A 21,729-nucleotide genomic window follows, 5' to 3' on the forward strand; every position below is an offset into this window, starting at 1 on the left:
TTATAGTATCTGATCTGCTGTTAATCTCATCCAGTATATTTTTCATTCTGTTATTGAAGTCTTGGTCTTTTATTTTGGACAATTTCTGTATGTCTTCAAGTTCATTAATCTTTTCTTTTATAGTATCTGATCTGCTGTTAATCTCATCCAGTATATTTTTCATTCTGTTTTTGAAGTCTTGGTGTTTCATTTAGGACAGTTTCTATTTTGATGTCTTTAAGTTCATTAGTCTTTTCATCTCACAGCATCTAATCTGCTGTTAATCTCTTCCAGTATATTTTTCATTTTAGATGAATTTTTCACCTCTAGAAGTTTGATTTGGGGCTTTATTGTATCTTTCATGTCTATACTTAATGTGTTCAATTTTTTCTCTAGCTTCTTGAACATATGGAATATAGTTGTATTTGTATTAATATCCTTATCTACTGATTACTACCTGCATTAGTTCTGGGTCAGTTTTGATCAGTGATTATTCTCATTATGAGATGTATTTTCCCGCTTCTTTGTATGCCTGGTAATCTTTGTCTTTTTCGTTTGTTTTGAGACAGGGTTTCACTTTGTCTCCCAGGCTAGAGTGCAGTTGTGCAGTCATAGCTCACTGCAGCCTTGACCTCCCGGGCTCAAACCATACTCCTGCCTCAGCCTCCTGAGTAGCTAGAACTACAGGCATGTGCCACAATGCTTGGCTAATTTTTTTTTTTTTTTTTTTTTTTTGAGACAGGGTCTTGCTGTGTTGCCTAGGCTGGAGTGCAGTGGCGCGATCTCAGCTCCCTACAACCTCCGACTTCTTGGTTCAAGCAATTCTCCTGCCTCAGTCTCCTGAGTAGCTGGGATTACAGGCGTGTGCCACCACGCCTGATTAATTTTTGTATTTTTAGTAGAGATGGGGTTTCACCATGTTGACCAGGCTGGTCTCAAACTCCTGACCTCAAGTGATCCACCCAGCTGGGTCTCCCAGAGTGCTGGGATTACAGGCGGGAGCCACCATGCCCGGCCTGCTTGGCTAATTTTTAAATTTTTGTGTGTCTTACTATGTTGCCCGTGCCTGGTAATCTTTGATTGGGTATCACATTGGTGGGGTGCTGTATATTTTTGTATTACTATAAATGTTCTTGAACTTTGCTATGGGGTGCAGTTATTTGGACACAGTTTATTACATGGCACCAGAGAAACATTTAGTCGAGTATTATTTTTTCCATGCTAAGGCACTTCCCTTCTGAGTATTCTGAGTAATCTGATGCCCCTTCATATACCAGGTTTTCCACTCTGCCTGGTGGAAATACAAACTGTTTCCAGCACTGTGTGAACTCAGGGGATTGTTCCCTCTGATTCTTTTGGGTGGTTATTTTCCAGACTTTGCGGGAACGCTCTGTAGATCTCTGGAGCTTTCTCTTTGTGCAGTTTCCTTCTCTCCAGTTTTTCTACCCTGTCAACTCTAAGGATCTTGGCATTTCCAGACTCTGAGCTCCTTCTGCTCAACTCAGGGAGGCTGCCTGGCTCAGCCTGGGTTTCCCTTCCTGTGCTGCTGCCTGGATCCTCTGTCTAGGCAGTAAATTTGGATAACTAGAGCTCACTGAATTTGCTTTCCCACTTTCAGGGATCTTGTTCTGCTCTGCTTGTGTAATGTGAAATGTCTGAAAACTATTGTTTCATACATTTTGTCCCATTTTTAGTTGTTTCAGGCAGAAGATAAATTCAACAATTCCTAATACTTCATTTTTGCTGTACATAAAAGTCTCTGGGACAGATTTATGTTGATATTTAGTTAACAATTTTGAAAAGTTGTATTTTGTAAAAAAATTTTTTTTCACAAACCTATACATCTTAATTAAAACATCATTTAAAACGTTGAAGGAACTCCTCTTGGGACTTGCCTTGCAATCTGCTGTAGCGTGAAGATGAAAATAGAGAAGGCAGTAGGTAATGCTGTGTTTCAGACCAGGGTCTGAGCTTCAGCTCTCCAGGCTCAGATATATAAAAACTAGAATACCAATTTCATAGTTTACTCTGGGGGAAGGTGGATGGGGAGGTGGCAGGGAAGAGAAATATCTTTTCAGTGAATCAAAGGTACCCTTCTGCCTGCTTTCAAGGTGCCCAGAAACCAAATTGTTAAGCAAGATGTTGCTTGGTGAAAAAGATTTGGGTGTTCTGTGGAATATGTCAACCAGGCTTGGAGGATTATTGTTGTTTCTGTAGTAGGTACAGAGTATCCTCACCTGTTCTGGATAACTTAAAGTCAAAAGATTTAAAATGCTCATCAGCACCAATTTGTTTTTTACAACCGTATTTACATGTATATGTGTGTCTGTATTTCCCTACCTTCAGATGATAACTAGTTAGCAACCATTTAAGTCAAATGAACAAAAGTTGTCCCTACCCAATCTGAATATCCCCTCCAAACTAACAGCAATTATTTGCATCAGAAAGACTTTGATATTTAATGGAATCCTTTGGAAGTAAAAGGAATTTTTAAATTAATCACTCCCTCTAATCTCTTAAATAAGTGAGGAACTTCATAAATAATGCCAGAATAATGACACGGTATTACTATCAGTACACAATAGTTATTTCATTAGTGGAAACCATGACTCGGTTGGAACCTCACATAGACTCCAGCAGCGCATTTACTCACCTTCCCCTGTTTTCAGACTTAAAGGAAAGGAACAGCGTGTAACTAAGTGCAAGTCAGTTGTAATATCTTATAAACCCACAAGATGGTGCCAGTTCCACACAAAAATAGAATTTTCCCATCAAATCCCATGTGTCTGTCTTTCAGGATAGAAAGTTAGGTTTTTCCGTCTCTTCTAAATATGAGAAAGAGGCAAGCTGGCTGCCATTGGCGTCTTGCCTCTTCAGTAGGAGGTTTTATTCGAAGTACCCAGCTTCTTGGCAGTTTCTTGAGTAAATTTGTGTTTTTAAGCTGGAGGTACCCTGTTAGTGCTCCTGAAGCAACTTTTCTGGTTTTTGAGTGAGCTGATTTTGACCCTTGGGGGTTTTGGTGGCTGTATCCTTTTCTGCCTTGTACTCTTCTTGGTAGTTACTGTTCTGGTGTTCATGGAATAGATCCTGTGTCAGCAAGCCAGGCAGCCAGGCAGATATTACTGTGCTTGGCATGTGCATCCTTTTCTCTGCTAGCACTGAAGCCAGGGTCCATGTGTTCTGACCACAAAGACTGAGAACTCCTATATTCAGCAATGTTTGCTCAAGTGATTATTTTCAGGAGGTTGTTAAAATAGCTGCATTCACAGAAGATTAACAGAATAAGCTGCTAGCTGTTTATACTTTAAAAATTAAAAAATTTAAAGTTCACATTAAAAATGTGGTTATAGTTAATAGTTGACTGTGTAATTCAGTATATTGAGGTCGCTTTTCAGCTTCCTATCCTTCCCACCCAAAAAAGTCCAAACCCTCTTTCGTTTGTTTGTTTGGCTTAGCACCTGCTAATTGAACAGTTTTTGGTATCTCTTTTCTCCTTGAGCCATTTCCACTTCCCTTTGATGTGCTAGGGGGCAGACTTGACTTAGGACTGAGAGTGTATTAGTCCGTTTTCACACCGCTGATAAAGACATACCTGAGAATGGGCAGTTTACAAAAGAAAGAGGTTTAATTGGACTTACAATTCCATATGGCTGGGGAGGCCCCCAATCATGGTGGAAGGCAAGGAGGAGCAAGTCACATCTTTCGAGGATGGCGGCAGGCAAAGAGAGAGCTTGTGCAGGCAAACTCCCATTTTTAAAGCCATCGGATGTTATCTTATTCACTATGATGAGAACAGCACAGGAAAGAACTGCCCACTTGGTTCAGTTATCTCCCACCAGGTCCCTCTCACAATACATGGGAATTATGGGAGCTACAAGATGAGATTTGGGTGGGGACACAGAGCCAAATCATATCAGAGAGTGCCTTCCCCAAACAGTATATTGTGTACAGTAGGAGGATGACTTTGTAGTTCCTTTCCTCATTTCTATTCCCTGAAGCCTGGCTATTCATGTCTATCCACTTTGGGGTTTCTGAAAGTGTGCAGAATCCCTTAATTCTCTCTGCAAACCCTTGGGGTGAGACTGGGAGACTGCATGTGATGGTAATAATATATACTATCTACTGAGGACCTGTTTGCTAAGGGCTTTATTTCACCCTGGTAACATATATCAAGTGCCTCTTCTGTCCTGGACAGGGTCTTGGGAACTGGGAAGGTATTATACAATGGAGAGGATGACAGAGTCCTTTTCTCATGGAGCTTACATTGCTAGTAGAGGCAACAGTTAATCAAATACTTACATGTGTGCACATACATTTGTACATACACATAAATATTTAATAAGTGGATAAATACTATAAATAAAAGAAGTACAGTGTGCTATGAAAACAGGTGACACTTGCATTATTTATCTCAAACCTCCCAACACTTTTTTGAGTTCAGTGCCATCATTACATGAGGCCTGAAACTCTGGAAGGTTAAATAACTTGCTCAAGGTCGCACAGCTAGAAAGTGGCAAGGTTGGGACATAAAACTCAGTACATCTGACTCCAAAAAATGGGCTGCTAATCCCTCTGCTATACAATCTGAGTTTCTAATAGTCAGCTTCTTGGTGGAAGACTGAAATTTGAATTCATGAAAGCAGACCCTAGCTGTATGGTATTCCCAGTTTTGAGTCTCCAGTCTGTCATTTCATAGGAAAAGCAGGGCTTCTTTTGGAGATTGGGACACCTTGCTCCAGAGAACCTACCAGTTTTCCACTGTCTGGGAAGAAAACTAATTTAATGTTAGACTCTAAATGCAGAACTTTAAGATATTTCAAGTATGGCTATAACATCTCTCTCTTCTCTGAATATACCAATCTTTGTTTCAGGGTGAAGCTTACAATGCAGTTGACTCTTAACTACATCTTACTGATTTGCACCTGCTTTTCCAACAGATTGCTTTTTAACTTCTTTCTTTGCTTTTTGAATTTCCTGATTTTAATTAAATAGTGGGACTACCAGACTCTTCCTCCTCAAAGACCTCTAGTACAAGCACTTGAGTTAAAAAACAAAAACAAAAACAAAAAACAAATAGTGCCGGCCAGGCAAGGTGGCTCACACCTGTAATCCCAGCACTTTAGGAGGCCAAGGCGGGCAGATCACGAGGTCAGGAGATTGAGACCATCCTGATGGTGAAACCCCGTCTCTACTAAAAATACAAAAATTAGCCAGGCATGGTGGCATGTGCCTATAGTCCCAGCTTCCTCGGGAAGCTGAGGCAGGAGAATCGCTTGAACCTGGGAGGTGGAGGTTGCAGTGAGCAGAGATTGCTCCACTGCACTCCAGCCTGGGCGACAGAGTGAGATTCCATCTAAAAAAAAAAAAAAAACCCAAATAAAAACAAATAGTATGGAAAAGGCTCCTGCCCTCTATACGTTCTCCACTTTTAAATAATTCACCTGAAAAGGTGCAGAATGTAAAGCCTAGATGTTTTCTCACCAAGGAAGGAAACACTGATATAGGGACTGTTGTTTTCCCTTTGGCCTCTTTGTCCCTTGAACCACTCTGCTGGGATTTCTCAGGTCTTGCGATGGCCAGGATCCTATGGCACGTTTCTGTCTTCTCAGCTTTCCTTTAGGCAGGGAAGGCAGGTTCAAACACCTTCACTGGAGTCATGGTATTGTATTGTTTTGTTTTTTTTTTTTTTCCAGGAACAGTGGAGACACCTGGATTCCACTCAAAAGGAGCAATACTGGGATCTCATGCTGGAGACCTATGGGAAAATGGTCTCAGGAGGTGAGGGTGTGGGTTAGTCTGATGGAAGGAGGTAGAAGGACTGGAAAACTGTGAGGCATTTTCCATGCACTTATAGAGACATCTGCTGAACTGAAAATCGCCAGGTGAAGGAAATCGTTAGGGACACAGTTGGGAACTGGGGCAAGTTGGAGCTAGCAGAATTAACAGTAAGAACTTCCTTGTATTGAAAGTATTCAGTGTGCCAGGAACTGTTTGTGGGTACATTGCACGGAGTAACTTCTTTAATCTATGAAATTGATGATGGTATTCTCATTTTAAGCCTGATGAAAGTGAGTGTCAGATCAAATACTTACCCACTGCCACATAGCTCATAAGTGGGCTGAGTTATGATGGAACTCAGCTGTGGCTGGTTCTGAGTCCATGCTCTTTTCTACTAAACCACACTTGTCAACCAACCATTGGTGGGATCCCCGTCATGATTCTCACACCAGCCTGCCAGGTAGTCTACAGACCTTTCTGTCCACCTGCCTAGACTCTTGTTTTCATGGCCTTTACCATCTGTCAAGGTCATCCTGTGAGTACTGGTGTCTTACAAGCTCCACACGCTGTTCTAAGGTGAGTTTCTGCAAGTGTCCAGAGCCTTCATATTTTCCCTCATGCGTAGGGTGCTCCTTTGAAAGACACAGCTTGAGCTCCCAGTCTTCCCTATTCATCCAGGCCCACCATACATCTTTCTCTCTATAGCAGGCATTTCCCATCCCAAATCTGACCTGACTAATTCAATAGAATTTGGGGAAGAGCTGGCAGGACTATACCTTCATGTCAATGAGAAGATCCCAAGACCCACTTGCATAGGTGAGTAATCTTTCATTGGTCTGGAATCATTTCTGACTGCCTGTCATTAAATTGGAGGTGACTGGGGAGGTGGTGAAGGAGGTCGGGGGAGGCAGAATATTCTATTACGTTGGTTATAACTAGCCATGATCTGATTGGTTTGATTTAACTATTGAGATTGAGTCTACTTATCTCTGGCTATAGGGCTGTTGACACATATTTAACTATGGAAGGAAGACCACACATCAGACCTGCTGCCTTTAATCTTGTCTGTTATTTTAGCTTTCTTTCTCTGAAAGAATTAAGATTCACACAAATTAAGACCAATACAAATAGAGTAGAATTTCATTGCAAAGGATTATGTAGCAGCCATTATTACCCTTCCTAGCAAGAAGTTAGAGTATCTAGACATAAAACAAACAGAAAAAAATGTTTTATCTAATCCCTATGCACCTAACATTTCTTAAAACAGCAGCATCAACAAATACTTCATATAAATAATTTATTTAAGACTAGGGAAGAAGAAATCTTAACTTGTTATCTTGTAAAATAGTCATTCTTTGCTTTCTACACTTTTTCTGAAACATTGAAGTTACGTAAAAACTAATTGCGAAACCTACACACACACACACACACACACACACACACACACTTTTATATATACAGTAAATCCCAGAACCTTAGAGGAAGAAGAGGACCAAGGACGGGAATTGTAGGGCAAGCCATTCTTTCTCCCCAGTGGCATCTAATTAATTATTTTCTTTTGCTAATATACCACAGAGAGAGCAATCATTGGCTGAGATATTTGATTTTAATTTTACACAACGTATTTATCAGGCCGTTTCACAAGGATTTCTTCTGGAACAGAATTTTTCAAACTGCATTGCATAACCGGTTAGTGAGTTGTGAAATCATTTGATAGAGTTACAACCAGCGTTAAAAAAAACCACAATAAGATTGAAGAGGAAATATCAGATGTAGGGGTGGGTAGTGTTGAGATATTTGTTTAAAATATGTGTGCATGTACTGTGTTTCAATATTAATATATTGATTACTGCCTTAGCTTGGGCTGCTGTAACAAAATACCATAGACTAAGTTGCTTAAACAACAAACATTTATTTCTCACATTTCTGGAGGTTGGGAAGTCCAAGATCAGGGTGCCAGTATGGTTGGCTGACCTCGCTTTTCTTGCTGTGTCTTCACATAGCAGAGAGGGGGGTTGGGGAGAGGAGAGGTGGAGAGGAAGGGAGAGACTGGGAGAGGGGGAGGTGAGAGAGGGAGAGGAGGAGACGGGAAACTAATCCCATCATGAGGACTCCACCCTTAGGCCCTCATCTAGACCTGATCCCTCCCAAAGGCCCCAGGCCCCATCTCCAAATACCATCATAATGGGGGCTAGGGTTTCAACATACGAATTTGGGGGATCACAGTTTAGTCCATAGAACTTATTGTGGGTTGTAGTCAGAAAAGGTTGAAAATATTGCTTTGGAGGTTGTTGCAGTAGGATTTTTTTTTTGGACAGGATTTATTTTTAAGACGAGTTTTGGGTTCATAGTAGAATTGAATGGAAGCTACAGAGATTTCCCATATAGCTCCTAGTAGTCTGACCTTATTTGCGATATATAGCTCACTATATTCCGACTCGTTTTTTGTTTGTTTGTTTTTCCTTCATCCCACCTCTGCTGACATGGTCCCATTAGATACTGCCTTTAACCAGATGTGAGGAGTCTACAAGGGTCATCCTGCCTTGATAGGCAAAAAAAAAAAAAAAAAAAAAAAAAAGCTATTATAGGTTCCTGTCTCTACAAAAAATGCAAAAAACCCAAAAAACCGGGCATGGTGTGAGCACCTGTAATCCCAGCTACTTGGGAGGCTGAGGCAGGAGAATCGCTTGAACCTGGGAGGCGGAGGTTGCAGTGAGCCGAGACCGCGCCATTGCACTCCAGCCTGGGCAACAAGAATGAAACTCTGTCTCAAAAAAAAAAAAAAGAGGATATGTGGAAAGAGGTTTAGGAAGATGAATCCGGCAGCAACGTGTAGGACAGGTAGGAAGGGAACACTTGGAGGAGAGAAGTCTGCAGGAAGTCAGTGCAGGAGTCGGGCTGTCCGGGGAGGAGACCTAGAATAATTGTGGAAGTCACAGTAACCAAATGGGAATGGCCTGGTTTGAAAAATACAACAGTTTGCCAGTTTACCAGATCTGGACTCAGATCAGGGGCAGAAGTCAATATAGAGAGTGAATATGCTGTTATAGTTGACCATATGGAAGAACAGCTCCTAGTTACAACAGGTCAGCAGGGGGCAGTCTCAAAAAGCCATATACTTACCCTGCTAATAAAAATCCAAAGGATTAAAATTTTTAAAGTAGTTTTCTGGAAGAATATAACATGCAAGAATAGTTTTAAAAAAATGTTTTGAAAGAAGAATGTTTCATGAATGTTAGATCTGAAAATATTAAGTCCGTTGTATTATAAAGGTAAAAAATCATTAAAATAGTGTGATTCTGATATAAAAATAGATGCACAGATCAATAGAACAGAAAAGGGAGCCTAGAAAAGAGATGCTGGTCTGTATAAGAATTTAGCATGATCAGGCCGGTGCGGTGGCTCACGCCTGTAATCCCAGCACTTTGGGAGGCTGAGGTGGGGGGATCATTTGAGGTCAGGAGTTCGAGACCAGCCTGGCTAACATGGTGAAACCCCATCTAACTACACTACAAAAATTAGCCGGGCATAGTGGCGGGCACCTGTAATCCCAGCTACTTGGGAGGCTGAGGCAGGAGAATTGCTTGAACCTGGGAGGCAGAGGTTGCAGTGAGCCAAGATCACGCCATTGCACTCCAGCCTGGGTGACAGAGCGAAACTCCATCTCAAAAAAAAAAAAAAGTTTTCATGAACATGACAGATAAATGATTATTTTTGTTGATATAGAAAGAGTTAAAGAAAGTTGATAAGAAAAATGTACTTTCCCAATAAAATATGGGCAGCAGTCTTCGAGTATGAAAAATAGCTCATAAATGTGATAAAGATTCATCCTTTCATAACTTAAGAATTAAAATTTAAAACAATGAAAAACCACTTTTCATCCATCTAAATGGCATATGTTTTAAAATATTCAATATTTAAGTATTGAATACCCACTTCCCCCTCTGCCCAATTTCACATATGAGAGGATGGCAGAGTTGTTCTGGAAGTTGGGTTGCCAGTAGGTGTCAAGAGCCTTAATATTTATGCCCGTTGACACAGTAATTCTACTTTGAGAAATTCCTTTGAGATATTGATGAGAAATGTGGGCAAAAACTTATGAAGAAAACTGCTGATCACAGCATTATTTATAGTAGCAAAAACACAATAAGCAAATTAGATTTCCATGGTAGGGGAACAAATTATATGTTTATTATGACATCTTCTTGATGTGCCATTACTCAGCTCTTTAAAATGATATTTATAAAGGCTTTTTTAAAAACAAGAGAAAGTACCTTTGCCATTTGAGAGGAATATATTCTGAGGCTTTTATTTTATTTTATTTTATTTTTAGATTCAGGGACATTCTAAGGCTTTTTGACTTAACAAGTTCAGATCTAGCTCTCTAGAAGATGTCTAGATCCCTGGCAGACAATTGAAAAGACACTAATATGTGAAAGAGAAAGGTAAATGGCATCTTTAGATCTGTATAGTTAAAATAATTTATAAAAGTTGAAAATCCTACCACCAAAATAAAAATTTTCTATTTGCATCATTAAGTACTATAACCAAAAACCCAAGTTACGATGAGAAAAACAAACTTCCAGTTGCTAGTGTGATTTAATAAAGGGCATGTAAATACTAGATTCAAGCACAGATCAAGGGATTCACTTTTATAGTAAAGCCCCGCTGCATTGCAGCTGTGGTAAAATGACACGTGCATTTCACAGATTTTGGGCGTCTTATGAATGGGAGAAGGAGACTCTATATTACATTGATTAATGCCACCATTCACAATTAAATGCTCCATAGCTGGATATAGAACTATATGTACAATATGACACAAATTATGTCAGAAAATAGCATATACCTGCACACATATAGGTTAAATTAAAAAGACTGAAAGGAAATGTATGCTCATAGTTGTTATCTCTGGGTAGTAAGATTGAGGCGGATTTGGTTTTCTTCTGTATATATGTCTCTCCAGTTTTTTTTTTAGTTACCATATTTATCTTTTATATATAATCAGATAAAAATCACTTTAAAAGCAGTAGTTGCCTATAATATACTTGTTTTTTTCCTGGTCCTTAAGAAATACATGTGGCTTTATTTACGGAGTGATCACTTTATGAGTACTCCTGTGTTGTTTAAAAATCCTCAGCTCCAGAGCTGAACCATTTAGCCTTGAACCCAGGACAGGGGAAGTGAGTTTGAACATTTGGGCCATATGGTAGTTTTCTTCCTCACTTACTAATGCCCTAAAAAAAAAAAAAAGAAAAAAGAAAAGAAAATGAATGTTTTATGATGACCCTCTCTTTGACATATGAGTTAGAAAACAGGGCATAGCACTTGAACCATTTCAAATCTTCTTTCTTCTTTTAGGAGATAGACAAGAGAATGACAAGGAGAACCTAAATTTGGAGAATCACAGGGACCAGGAGCTCCTGCATGCTTCCTGTCAAGCTTCAGGAGAGGTTCCTTCTCAGGCTTCCTTGAGGGGCTTCTTCAGTGAGGATGAGCCAGGATGCTTTGGAGAAGGAGAGAATCTCCCTGAGGCTCTGCAAAACATTCAGGATGAGGGAACAGGGGAACAGCTCTCTCCTCAAGAAAGGATTTCTGAGAAACAACTAGGTCAGCATTTGCCTAATCCTCATTCAGGAGAAATGTCCACCATGTGGCTTGAGGAGAAGAGAGAGACCTCCCAGAAGGGGCAGCCAAGAGCCCCCATGGCCCAGAAGCTCCCCACCTGCAGGGAGTGTGGGAAGACCTTTTATAGGAATTCTCAGCTTGTTTTTCACCAAAGAACTCACACCGGAGAGACATACTTTCAGTGCACCATCTGCAAAAAAGCCTTTCTGCGGAGTTCAGACTTTGTGAAGCATCAGAGAACTCACACGGGAGAGAAGCCCTGTAAATGTGATTACTGTGGGAAAGGCTTTAGTGACTTCTCAGGATTGCGCCACCACGAGAAAATCCACACGGGAGAGAAACCCTATAAATGTCCTATCTGTGAGAAAAGTTTCATTCAGAGATCAAACTTTAATAGACATCAGAGGGTTCACACCGGAGAGAAACCTTATAAATGTTCGCACTGTGGGAAAAGTTTCAGCTGGAGCTCGAGCCTTGACAAACATCAAAGATCCCACTTAGGAAAGAAGCCCTTTCAATAGCCAGTAACCAAACTCTCTTTCCCCATTTCTATCTCCCAGCCCAGTCACAAAAATACTCAGCTCCATCAAGAGGAATTGTGTCTAAGAGGATACCCCTGTTAATCTCCTTTTTTCTTGGATTGGAGAGGAGAGAATCTGGACATGGCTTTGGACTTGGAGGATATCTTGGATTGGATTGCACAATGGCTTAAATTCTTGATTCTGCCTCAGGAGAAAGAATAGTCTTCATGTTTCCACTCATCCTTCCTTTGGACCCATCGGGGAAAAAGTCTAAATTGGAGATCCAGTTTTAGAAGTGCTTTCCGGGAAGCATTTAATGGGATTAGCTGTAAATCACTGCTTATGGGAAGAACCTCAGATCAGCCCCTTAAAATGGGTTCTAGAGCAGGTCTTCTGTTCCAGAAGGGGAGAAGCATAGAGGGCCTGTGAGCTCACATGTGTTCTTTGTCATAGGGGTGAAAAACTAACTTCAAGTGTCCCTTGTTTGAAATAAACTTAGCAGAGTCACTTTCTATCATCTTATTTGTTTGTTCACTGTGTGTTTGACTGTATTTCAAAGCACATTATTTCATAGAAGACCCTAGGCAGTTGAACTCCAAAGTCAGCCCCTATAAACCTCAAGTTCATAATGTAGCAGAACAGTAATAGGAAAGTCCTAGGCTAATGTTCAGACGATCGGAGCTTGGCCAGTGCTGGCAACACCTTTATCTCAGGTACGTTTGTTTTTGGTGTCCTCTTTCTGAGCCACTGTTCCACTTGATCTCTTGCCTCAAGCTGCCCCTTTCTCCTGGCATCCCACATGGGCTGTCATTTTTGCCAAAGTGTGCTCTATGCTTTAAAATTACCTCTGTTATAGTCTAATTTTGTCTGTGAGTGTTTGTTGGGAAGAAATTGATAGCATTGATCTAGTTTATAATACTGTCTAGTGGTTTATTAACACATGTATCTAAACTGTACAATCGTACTTGTCTCCACAAGTTACAGGCCTCAAAGTGTCCTGCCTGTATAGTGAGTTTCATGCGCGTCCATGTGAAGAGACCACCAAACAGGCTTTGTGTGAGCAACATGGTTGTTTATTTCACCTGGGTGCAGGTGGGCTGAGTCCGAAAAGAGAGTCAGCGAAGGGAGATAGGGGTGGGGCCGTTTTATAGGATTTGGGAAGGTAATGGAAAATTACAGTCAAAGGGGGTTGTTCTCTGGTGGGCAGGGGCGGGGGTCACAAGGTGCTCAGTGGGGGAGCTTCTGAGCCAGGAGAAGGAAATTCACAGGGTTAATCACTCAGTTAAGGTGGGGCAGGAACAAATCACAATGGTGGAATGTCGTCAGTTAAGGCGGGGCAGGGCCTTTTCACTTCTTTTGTGATTCTTCAGTTACTTCAGGCCATCTGGGCATATAGGTGCAAATCACAGGGGATGCGATGGCTCGGCTTGGGCTCAGAGGCCTGACATTCCTGCCTTCTTCTATTAATAAGAAAAATAAAACAAAATAGTGTTGAAGTGTTGGGGCGGCAAAAATTTTTGGGGGGTGGTATGGAGAGAGAATGGGCGATGTTTCTCAGGGCTGCTTCAAGCGGGATTAGGGGCGGTGTGGGAACCTAGAGTGGGAGAGATTAAGCTGAAGGGAGATCTTGTGGTAAGGGGTGATATTGTGGGGTTGTTAGAAGAAACATTTGTCGTATAGAATGATTGGTGATGGCCTGGATACGGTTTTGTATGAATTGAAAAACTAAGTGGAATAAGAGAAGGAGAAAAACACGTATAAAAGGACTAAGAATTGGGAGGACCCAGGACATCTAATTAGAGAGTGCCTATGGAGGTTCAGCATAGTCCTGCCAGCAAAGATTATTTACTTCAAGAGTTAAGAGTGGCAGTTTGGGGATAGGACGAGGAGATACCAGCTGTGATGGCTTGGAGAAACAGTGTAAACCGGCAGTGTAAACAAGAGCAGGGCATGTATGAGTAGTTGAGAATGGTGAATAGGAGTATGACTAGACAGAAGATAGTAAGGATGACAAGTTATTTGGGGGCACAGTCGAAGTTGGTCTGGTGTCTGGAATGAGGCTGGGGCCTAATAAAAAGGAGCGTCTATACAGGAGCTTAAATGGGCTGTACCTTGTAGCATTCTGAGGACAGGTCTGACTTCTGAGAAGGGAAAGTGGTAAAAGTATTGTCCAGTCCTTTTTAAGTTGGTGGCTGAGCTTGGTGAGGTGTGTTTTTAATAGACCATTAGTCTGTCACTGAATACTAAGAGCCTGAAAAAATGCTTGGCTGATTTGACTAATAAAGGCTGGTCTGTTATCAGACTGTATAGAGGTGGGAAGGCTAAACTGAGGAATTATGTCTGACAGAAGGGAAGAAATGACTGCGGTGGCCTTCTCAGACCTTGTAGGAAAGGCCTCTAAAAGTATTAAAGCAGCGGCAGCCGCTGCACGCAGACATGAGGGCTAGGCTAAAACAGTAAGGTCAAGTTGTTTGGACAGAAAGGCTACAGGGTGCGGTCCTGGCTCTTGTGTAAGAATTCTGACTGCATTAACCATGCCTAGGAAGGAAAGGATTTGTTGTTTTGTAAGGGATTGAGGTTTGGGAGATTAAACGGACACGATCAGCAGGGAGAGCTCGTGTGTTTTTACAAGAATTATGCCGAGATAGGTAACAGATGAGGATGAAATCTGGGCTTGACCGAAGTAATGGGGGCTGTCTGTGAAGCCTTGCGGCAGTACAGGCCCAGGTAATTTGCTGAGTCTGATGAGTGTCAGGGTCAGTCCAAGTGAAAGCGAAGAGAGGCTGGGATGACAGGTGCAAAGGAGTAGTAAAGAAAGCACGTTTGAGATCCAGAACAGAATAATGAATTGTGGAGGGAGGTATTGAGGATAGGCGAGTATATGGGTTTGGCATCATAGGGTGGATAGGCAAAACAATTTGGTTGATAAGGCATAGATCCTGAACTAACTTGTAAGGCTTGTCTGGTTTTAGGACAGGTAAAATGGGGGAATTGTAAGGAGAGTTTATAGGCTTTAAAAGGCCATGCTGTAGCAGGCGAGTGATAACAGGCTTTAATCCTTTCAAAGCATGCTGTGGGATGGGATATTGGCATTGAGCGGGGTAAGGGTGATTAGGTTTTAATGAGATGGTAAGGGGTGCATGATCGGTCACCAAGGAGGGAGTAGAGGTATCTTATACTTGTGGGTTAAGGTGGGGGGATACAAGAGGAGGACGCAAAGGAGGCTTTGGATTGGGAAGAAGGGCGGCAATGAGATGTGGCTGTAGTCCAGGAATAGTCAGGGAAGCAGATCATTTGGTTAAAATATCTCGGCCTAATAAGGGAACTGGGCAGGTGGGGATAACTAAAAAAGAGTGCATAAAAGAGTGTTGTCTAAGTTGGCACCAGAGTTGGGGAGTTTTAAGAAGTTTAGAAACCTGGCTGTCAATACCCACAAGAGTTATGGAGGCAAGGGAAACAGGCCCTTGAAAAGAAGGTAATGTGGAGTGGGTAGCCTCCATATTGATTAAGAAGGGGACGGACTTACCTTCCACTGTGAGAGTTACCTAAAGCTCGGCGTCCGTGATGGTCTACGGGGCTTCCGAGGCGATCAGGCAGCGTCAGTCTTCAGCCAGTAAGCCAAGGAGTCAGTCAGAGAGCCTTGGGTCAGAGTTCCAGGGGCTCTGGGAGTGTCTGCCAGGTGAGTTGAACAGTCCGATTTCCAGTGGGGTCCCATACAGATGGGACACGGCTTAGGAGGAATCCTGGGCTGCAGGCATTCCTTGGCCTGGTGGCCAGATTTCTGGCACTTGTAGTAAGCTCCTGGGGGAGGAGGTTCTGGAGGAACGCCTGGCTGCTGCGGTTCAGGCGTTTGGAAGTTCTTGTGTGCTGGAGATGTGGCTGGGGTTTGTCTCACAGTGGAGGCAAGGAATTGCAACTTTTTTCTGTTATTGCACACCTTGAAGGTGAGGTTAATTAAGTCCTGTTGTGGGGTTTGAGGGCCAGATTCCAATTTTTGGAGTTAATGTCGGGAGCAGATTGGGTAATAAAATGTATATTGAGAATAAGATGGCCTTTTGACCTTTTAGGGTCTAGGGCTGTAAGGCGTCTCAGGGCTGCTGCCAAACGAGCCATGAACTGGGATTTTATATTTGATGAAAAAGAGCCTAAACGCTATCTGATTTGGGATAAAGAAAAAGGAGCATTAACCTCGACTATGCCTTTAGCTCCAGCCACCTTTTTAAGAGTAAATTGCTGGGCAGGTGGGGGAGGGCTAGTCACGGAACGAAACTGTAAGCCGGACCAGGTGTGAGGAGGGGAGGTGATAAAAAGATTATAGGGTGGAGGAGTGGAGGCTGAGGAAGAATTGGGACCTCGCTTGGCCTGGAGAGGAGGGGAGAGGTCAGATGGGTCTGTAGAAAAGGAAGATTAGAAAGACTCAGCGACGCTTGGGGTTGGGACTGAGGGGACAGGCGGGAGATTTGGGACGAGTTGCATTGGGCACAGAGACTAGGAATGGACTGATGTGTAAAAGAATGCCTGGACGTCAGGCACCTCAGACCATTTGCCCATTTTACGACAAGAATTATTTAGATCTTGTAGGATGGAAAAATTGAAAGTGCCGTTTTCCGGCTATTTGGAACTACTGTGGAGTTTGTATTGGGGTCAAGCGGCATTGCAGAAGAAAATAAGACGCTTAGATTTTAGGTCAGGTGAGAGGTGAAGAGGTTTTAAGTTCTTAAGAATACAGGCTAAGGGAGAAGGAGGAGGAATGGAAGGTGGAAGCTTGCCCATAGTGAAGGAGGCAAGCCCAGAGAAAAGAGAGCGTAGAGACACGGAGGGAAGGGGTTCGGGGGTTCTTACCTTCCAGAAAAGCGGGAGGCGGGGGGTCGGGGCGCGGAAATAAGGCATTGGGGCGCAGAGATAAGGGATTGGGGCGCGGAAATAAGGGATTGGGGCACAGAGATAAGAGGTTGGGGCGCGGAAATAAGGGATTGGGGCACAGAGATAAGAGGTTGGGGCGTGGAAATAAGGGACTGGGGTGCGGAGATAAGAGGTTGGGGTGTGGAAATAAGGGATTGGGGGGTTCTTGCCCCCTAGGAAAGCGGTACTTGCCGCTAAGGGTGAAGGAGAAGGGGTTGAGGGGTACTTGCCCCTGCCCCAGAAAAGCAGAGAAGGGGTAGAGACAAGGAGAGAAGGGGTTGGGGTACTTGCCCCTTCCCCAGAAAAGCAGAGAAGGGGTAGAGACAAGAGAAGGGGTTGGGGTACTTGACCCTTCCCCAGAAAAGCGGGACTTGCCGCTAAGGGTGAAGGACCAAGGCAGGCGTCCCTGCATGGTCTGACACCCTTGAAATGTGAGTGTATAATCAGAGAGGTGTCCCTGCAATGATTAAACACCAAGGGAAGGCTGCCTTCCCAGTCCGTGACCGGCGCTGGAGTTTTGGGTCCATGGATAAAACGTGTCTCCTTTGTCTCTACCAGAAAATGAAAGGAATTGAAATTAAGAGAAGGGAGAGATTGAAGTGTGGCGCCAAGATTGAAAGGAGAAAGAGGCTGAGGGATAGTGAGGGAGGTTGGAGAAGAGAGTAAAAAGAGGCCGCTTACTGGATTTGAAATTGGTGAGATGTTTCTTGGGCTGATCGGTCTGAGGACCTGAGGTCGTAGGTGGATCTTTCTCACGGAGCAAAGAGCAGGAGGACGGGGGATTGATCTCCCAAGGGAGGTCCCCCGATCCGAGTCACGGCACCAAATTTCATGCGCGTCCGTGTGAAGAGACCACCAAACAGGCTTTGTGTGAGCAACATGGTTGTTTATTTCACCTGGGTGCAGGTGGGCTGAGTCCGAAAAGAGAGTCAGCGAAGGGAGATAGGGGTGGGGCCGTTTTATAGGATTTGGGAAGGAAATGGAAAATTACAGTCAAAGGGGGTTGTTCTCTGGTGGGCAGGGGTTGGGGTCACAAGGTGCTCAGTGGGGGAGCTTCTGAGCCAGGAGAAGGAAATTCACAGGGTTAATCACTCGGTTAAGTTGGGGCAGGAACAAATCACAATGGTGGAATGTCATCAGTTAAGGCGGGGCAGGGCCTTTTCACTTCTTTTGTGATTCTTCAGTTACTTCAGACCATCTGGGTGTATAGGTGCAAGTCACAGGGTATGATGGCTTGGCTTGGGCTCAGAGGCCTGACAGTGAGACTTCCCCCTCCCACCATCTTCCACCTCCTTCTTTAGGCCTGATTTTTTTTTTTTCTTCGGTGAGACAGAGTCTTGCTTTGTCGCCAGGCTGGAATGCAGTGGTGCAGTGGCGTGATTTCGGCTCACTGCAACCTCCGACTCCCTGGTTCAAGCAATTCTCCTGCCTCAGCCTCCCGAGTAGCTGGGATTACAGGCACGCACCACCAAACTCAGCTAATTTTTGTATTAGTAGAGACGGGGTTTCACCATGTTGGCCAGGATGGTCTTGATCTCCTGACCTCGTCATCCGCCTGCCTCAGCCTCCCAAATTGCTGGGATTACAGGCATGAGCCGCCGCACCCGGCCTGCCTGATGTTATTATACTACTATGGGTGAGGCTCAGGAAGGATGATGCTTATGTGGACAGAGTTATCTCCCTGAAAACAGATTAACCTATAGTCAGGAAACTGCAAGTGCATTACTAGTTGATGGGAGAGGAGGGACAACACCCAAGCTGGAGGTCCTGGCTTCCAGCAGTAAAATTTATTAACTCCCTTGTATCATGAAGATGAGAAGGCCCCACTTAGGGGGTGCAGGAACTGCAAGGAAGAAAGCAGGAAAATCATAGAGGAATTAGCATCGGATTCCATATTCTGTATAGCAGAGATTTATAGGATGATGGGATTTGAGGTTTTAAATCACGAGTTCTCAAACTGGCCTCCAGACCAGCAGCATTGGCAATTTGTTTAAACTTACTGAATCAGAAATATTGAAGGGCGGGTCCCAGTAATCTTTGTTTTAACAAGCCCTCCAGGGCATTCTGATGCCTGTTCAAGTTTAAGAACCACTGTTCAAAACAGTAATCACAAAATTAAGTTTCTGCAAGGTTAGGAGGGAATAATCACAGAAGGAATACTGGGTCCTCCCATACTTTTCTTACCAAACAAGCTGCCTCATAGAGCTTTTTAAAACTCATCAAAACTGTTAAACCCATTGGACTTCCAGTGAAAATTTGTTCCACGGAGGTAAATCTAGAAAACTTTTAGATTTAAAAAGCTTTAGAAGGGCCAGGCGCGGTGGCTCACGCCTGTAATCCCAGCACTTTGGGAGGCTGAGGCAGGCACATCACCTGAGGTCAGGAGTTCAAGATCAGCCTGACCAACATGGTGGAACCCTGTCTCTACCAAAAATATAAAAATTAGCCAGGCATGTTGGCAGGCGCCTGTAATCCCAGCTAGTCGGGAGGCTGAGGCAGGAGAATCGCTTGAACCCAGGAGGTAGAGGTTGCAGTGAGCAGAGATTGCCCCAGTGCACTCCACCCTGGGTGACAGAGCGAGACTCCATCTCAAAAAAAAAAAAAAAAAAAAGGCTTTACAGTAAAGATTTCTTCTTGGCTTCCTCTTAAATGATCGAAAGGATGATGGAGATACTTCCTGTTTGCTTGTTCACATTGTATCCACAACAAATAGTAGGTGTCAGATTAAAATGTATTGAGTGGATGCATGAATTAATGAAGGATAAATATCAGTATACACATCCCTTATCCTCTACAGCAGGGATCAGCAAAATATGGCCCATTGCTTGTTTTTCTAAATAAAATTTGTTAGAATGCAATCACACCCCTTCATTTACTCATCATTTATGGTTACTGTTGGTCTACCACGGCAAAGTTGCAAAGTTCAAACAGAGGCATTGTGGCCTATAAATCACTAAAAGTATTCACTAACTGGCTCTTTATGGAAAAATGTTGGTGACCCCTGCTCCAGGGTAGTGTTTCTCAAACTATAATGTGCATACAGATTTTCCAGAGAGATTGTTAAAATGGAGATTCCGGTTCATGGGTGATGCCAATGCCACTGGTCCAAGGACTGCGTGGGGTAGCCTGGAAGAAGAGCACCTAGGATAGTGTTGTGTAACAAGGTCAGGGCCCTTGTGGTTTGTTTCTCTTGGTCTCTACATGATCATTTATGATTCAGCAGCTCTCAAATCCTGGGCCAGACACAGTTGAAGAGTAAATCATTTTATTAAGAAACCTGGGCCCACATTCCTTCAGCTCAGCCTCACCTTAGGCACACCTCTCCAAGTTCTCTAGAGGAATTCTACAGAATTGTGAGTGCTCATGGTTTCTTACCGTTCTAAGTGTCTGTGGTGACCCTTCATCCACCTGTCCCTCTGGGCAGCCTCCAAGCCCAGCTTTTTTATTTTCTCGGTGGCTCTGCAGGATGCTAAATCTGGAGAAGCAAGGCTACTCCAGCCAGAACCCACTTGGATGGGTTTTCCTTAGTCTTCAGGTTGAAAGTCCACACGTAGGTGGGTCCCCGCTGACTAGTCTTGTACACAGGACAGGAATAGACACTGCGGCAGTCCTGCTTATCTGCAGGAATGGCCTTGATGAACATCACAGGCATAGGGGGTGTCAGATCCTTCAGCTTTGCCTCTGTAATGATCCCAGCCTGAGGATAAAACATGAGAAGAGGCACCTTAGATCAGACCCAGGGCCCAGCCAACCAGCCTTGCTCTTGTCAGCAGATCCAAGGGAGGAAAGACTGGACTGACATGGCTGCCTTTATGCCTGCCCCCTTCCAGGTTTTCTCAGCAGCCTTTGATGGAATGCATCTGATATGTAGAAACACGTTTCTATTTTTCTCAGCCTAAATCAGGTGAAGCAGAGTTCCAAAAGCTATTATCACATACAAATGAATCCCTTTGGAGCTTGATTCTCCCCTAGTTTGTTTTTTCATTAATTCATTTCATGAGCATATCGAATGTGTATATTTGCCAGATGTCGGGCTAGGTGCTGGGGATTTAAAAATGAGTAAGACACAGTTTCTGCCAGTAAATGCGTTAGCTTTTAAGGCTTTTGTTATGTCCTGTTTCTGTTTCTTTTCTGTTTCATATGCAACCTCCTCCATCCTCTAGAGTGGAGAGGGCTACATTCTATCTTTACTCATGTAATGTGGACCTGACTATCCTGTAGCTTTCCAGATGAGGCCTCCCTATGATTTTCTGAGCTATTTCAATACAGCTGTACAGAGCAATTTTTCCTACTAGTCCCGAGAAATGTTCTGCGGAGCCAAAGTCTCCCTTGGTCCAATAAATTTGGGAAGTGGTGCTTACCATATTCTGGACTTGACGTTTTACAACGTACACTACCACACTGAACACAAGAAGTCCTAGCAATAAAGAAAACAGTTTATTTAACCTGGTGTTTCCCAAACTTATTTGACAACAGGACCTTTCTCTTTGCAACCTATTCATTTCCCATGGCACTAGTGCCTTATGGACCATACTTTGGGAAATGCTGATTCAGAGTGTTTCACAGATTCTTTGTGTCCATGTGACTCTGAGGCCTTTATGCCATGGACAAAGTTTGGTTTATTTGTGTGAAATTTATTTAAAGGGAAGGATGTAGCTCTTCACTTCTTTTAGAGGCTGATGAGGTAAAGGATGGTGAGTAACAGAATTAAGGTAAACAGTGGGGACCTCCTTGCCCCACAGAGATGAATGTGTATAGCAAGGAATAGGAACAGAGGTAGAACCTCTTTTTTTTTTCCCCAACATACTGTAAAACCAATCCTTTTAAAGTGTATAATTTAGTGGTTTTTGGTGTGTTGACAAAGTTGTACGATCATTATCACTGTCTAATTCTAAAACATTTGCATCTCCCCAAAAAGAAA

General features: G+C 43.1%; 2 protein-coding genes across 19 annotated transcripts in view; one reads left to right on the forward strand and one right to left on the reverse strand.

Annotated features, from left to right (window-relative positions):
* Positions 1-12,428, forward strand: part of ZNF18 (zinc finger protein 18) — a 43,997-nt gene extending 31,569 nt beyond the window's left edge. For 7 of the 12 annotated variants that reach the window (XM_063799016.1, XM_009432735.4, XM_063799013.1 and 4 more), the window contains 3 exons: positions 5,673-5,757; positions 6,463-6,573; positions 11,119-12,428. In XM_063799016.1, coding sequence (XP_063655086.1) covers positions 5,673-5,757; positions 6,463-6,573; positions 11,119-11,906 — 984 coding nt within the window. In that variant the 3' untranslated portion in view covers positions 11,907-12,428. The remainder of the gene's footprint in view (positions 1-5,672; positions 5,758-6,462; positions 6,574-11,118) is intronic. The other 5 variants (XM_009432741.4, XM_063799018.1, XM_063799017.1 and 2 more) reach the window with 1 other exon arrangement.
* A 7,628-nt stretch (positions 12,429-20,056) lies between these two features.
* The window catches only part of DNAH9 (dynein axonemal heavy chain 9), a 377,141-nt gene continuing 375,468 nt past the window's right edge, over positions 20,057-21,729 (reverse strand). For all 7 annotated transcript variants that reach the window (XM_063799007.1, XM_016932363.4, XM_063799008.1 and 4 more), the window contains one exon: positions 20,057-20,505. In XM_063799007.1, the coding sequence (XP_063655077.1) occupies positions 20,278-20,505 (228 nt within the window). In that variant the 3' untranslated portion in view covers positions 20,057-20,277. The remainder of the gene's footprint in view (positions 20,506-21,729) is intronic.

The sequence above is a fragment of the Pan troglodytes genome, chromosome 19 (assembly GCF_028858775.2).
Source record: "Pan troglodytes isolate AG18354 chromosome 19, NHGRI_mPanTro3-v2.0_pri, whole genome shotgun sequence".
In the NCBI taxonomy this organism is placed as follows: Eukaryota; Metazoa; Chordata; class Mammalia; order Primates; family Hominidae; genus Pan; species Pan troglodytes.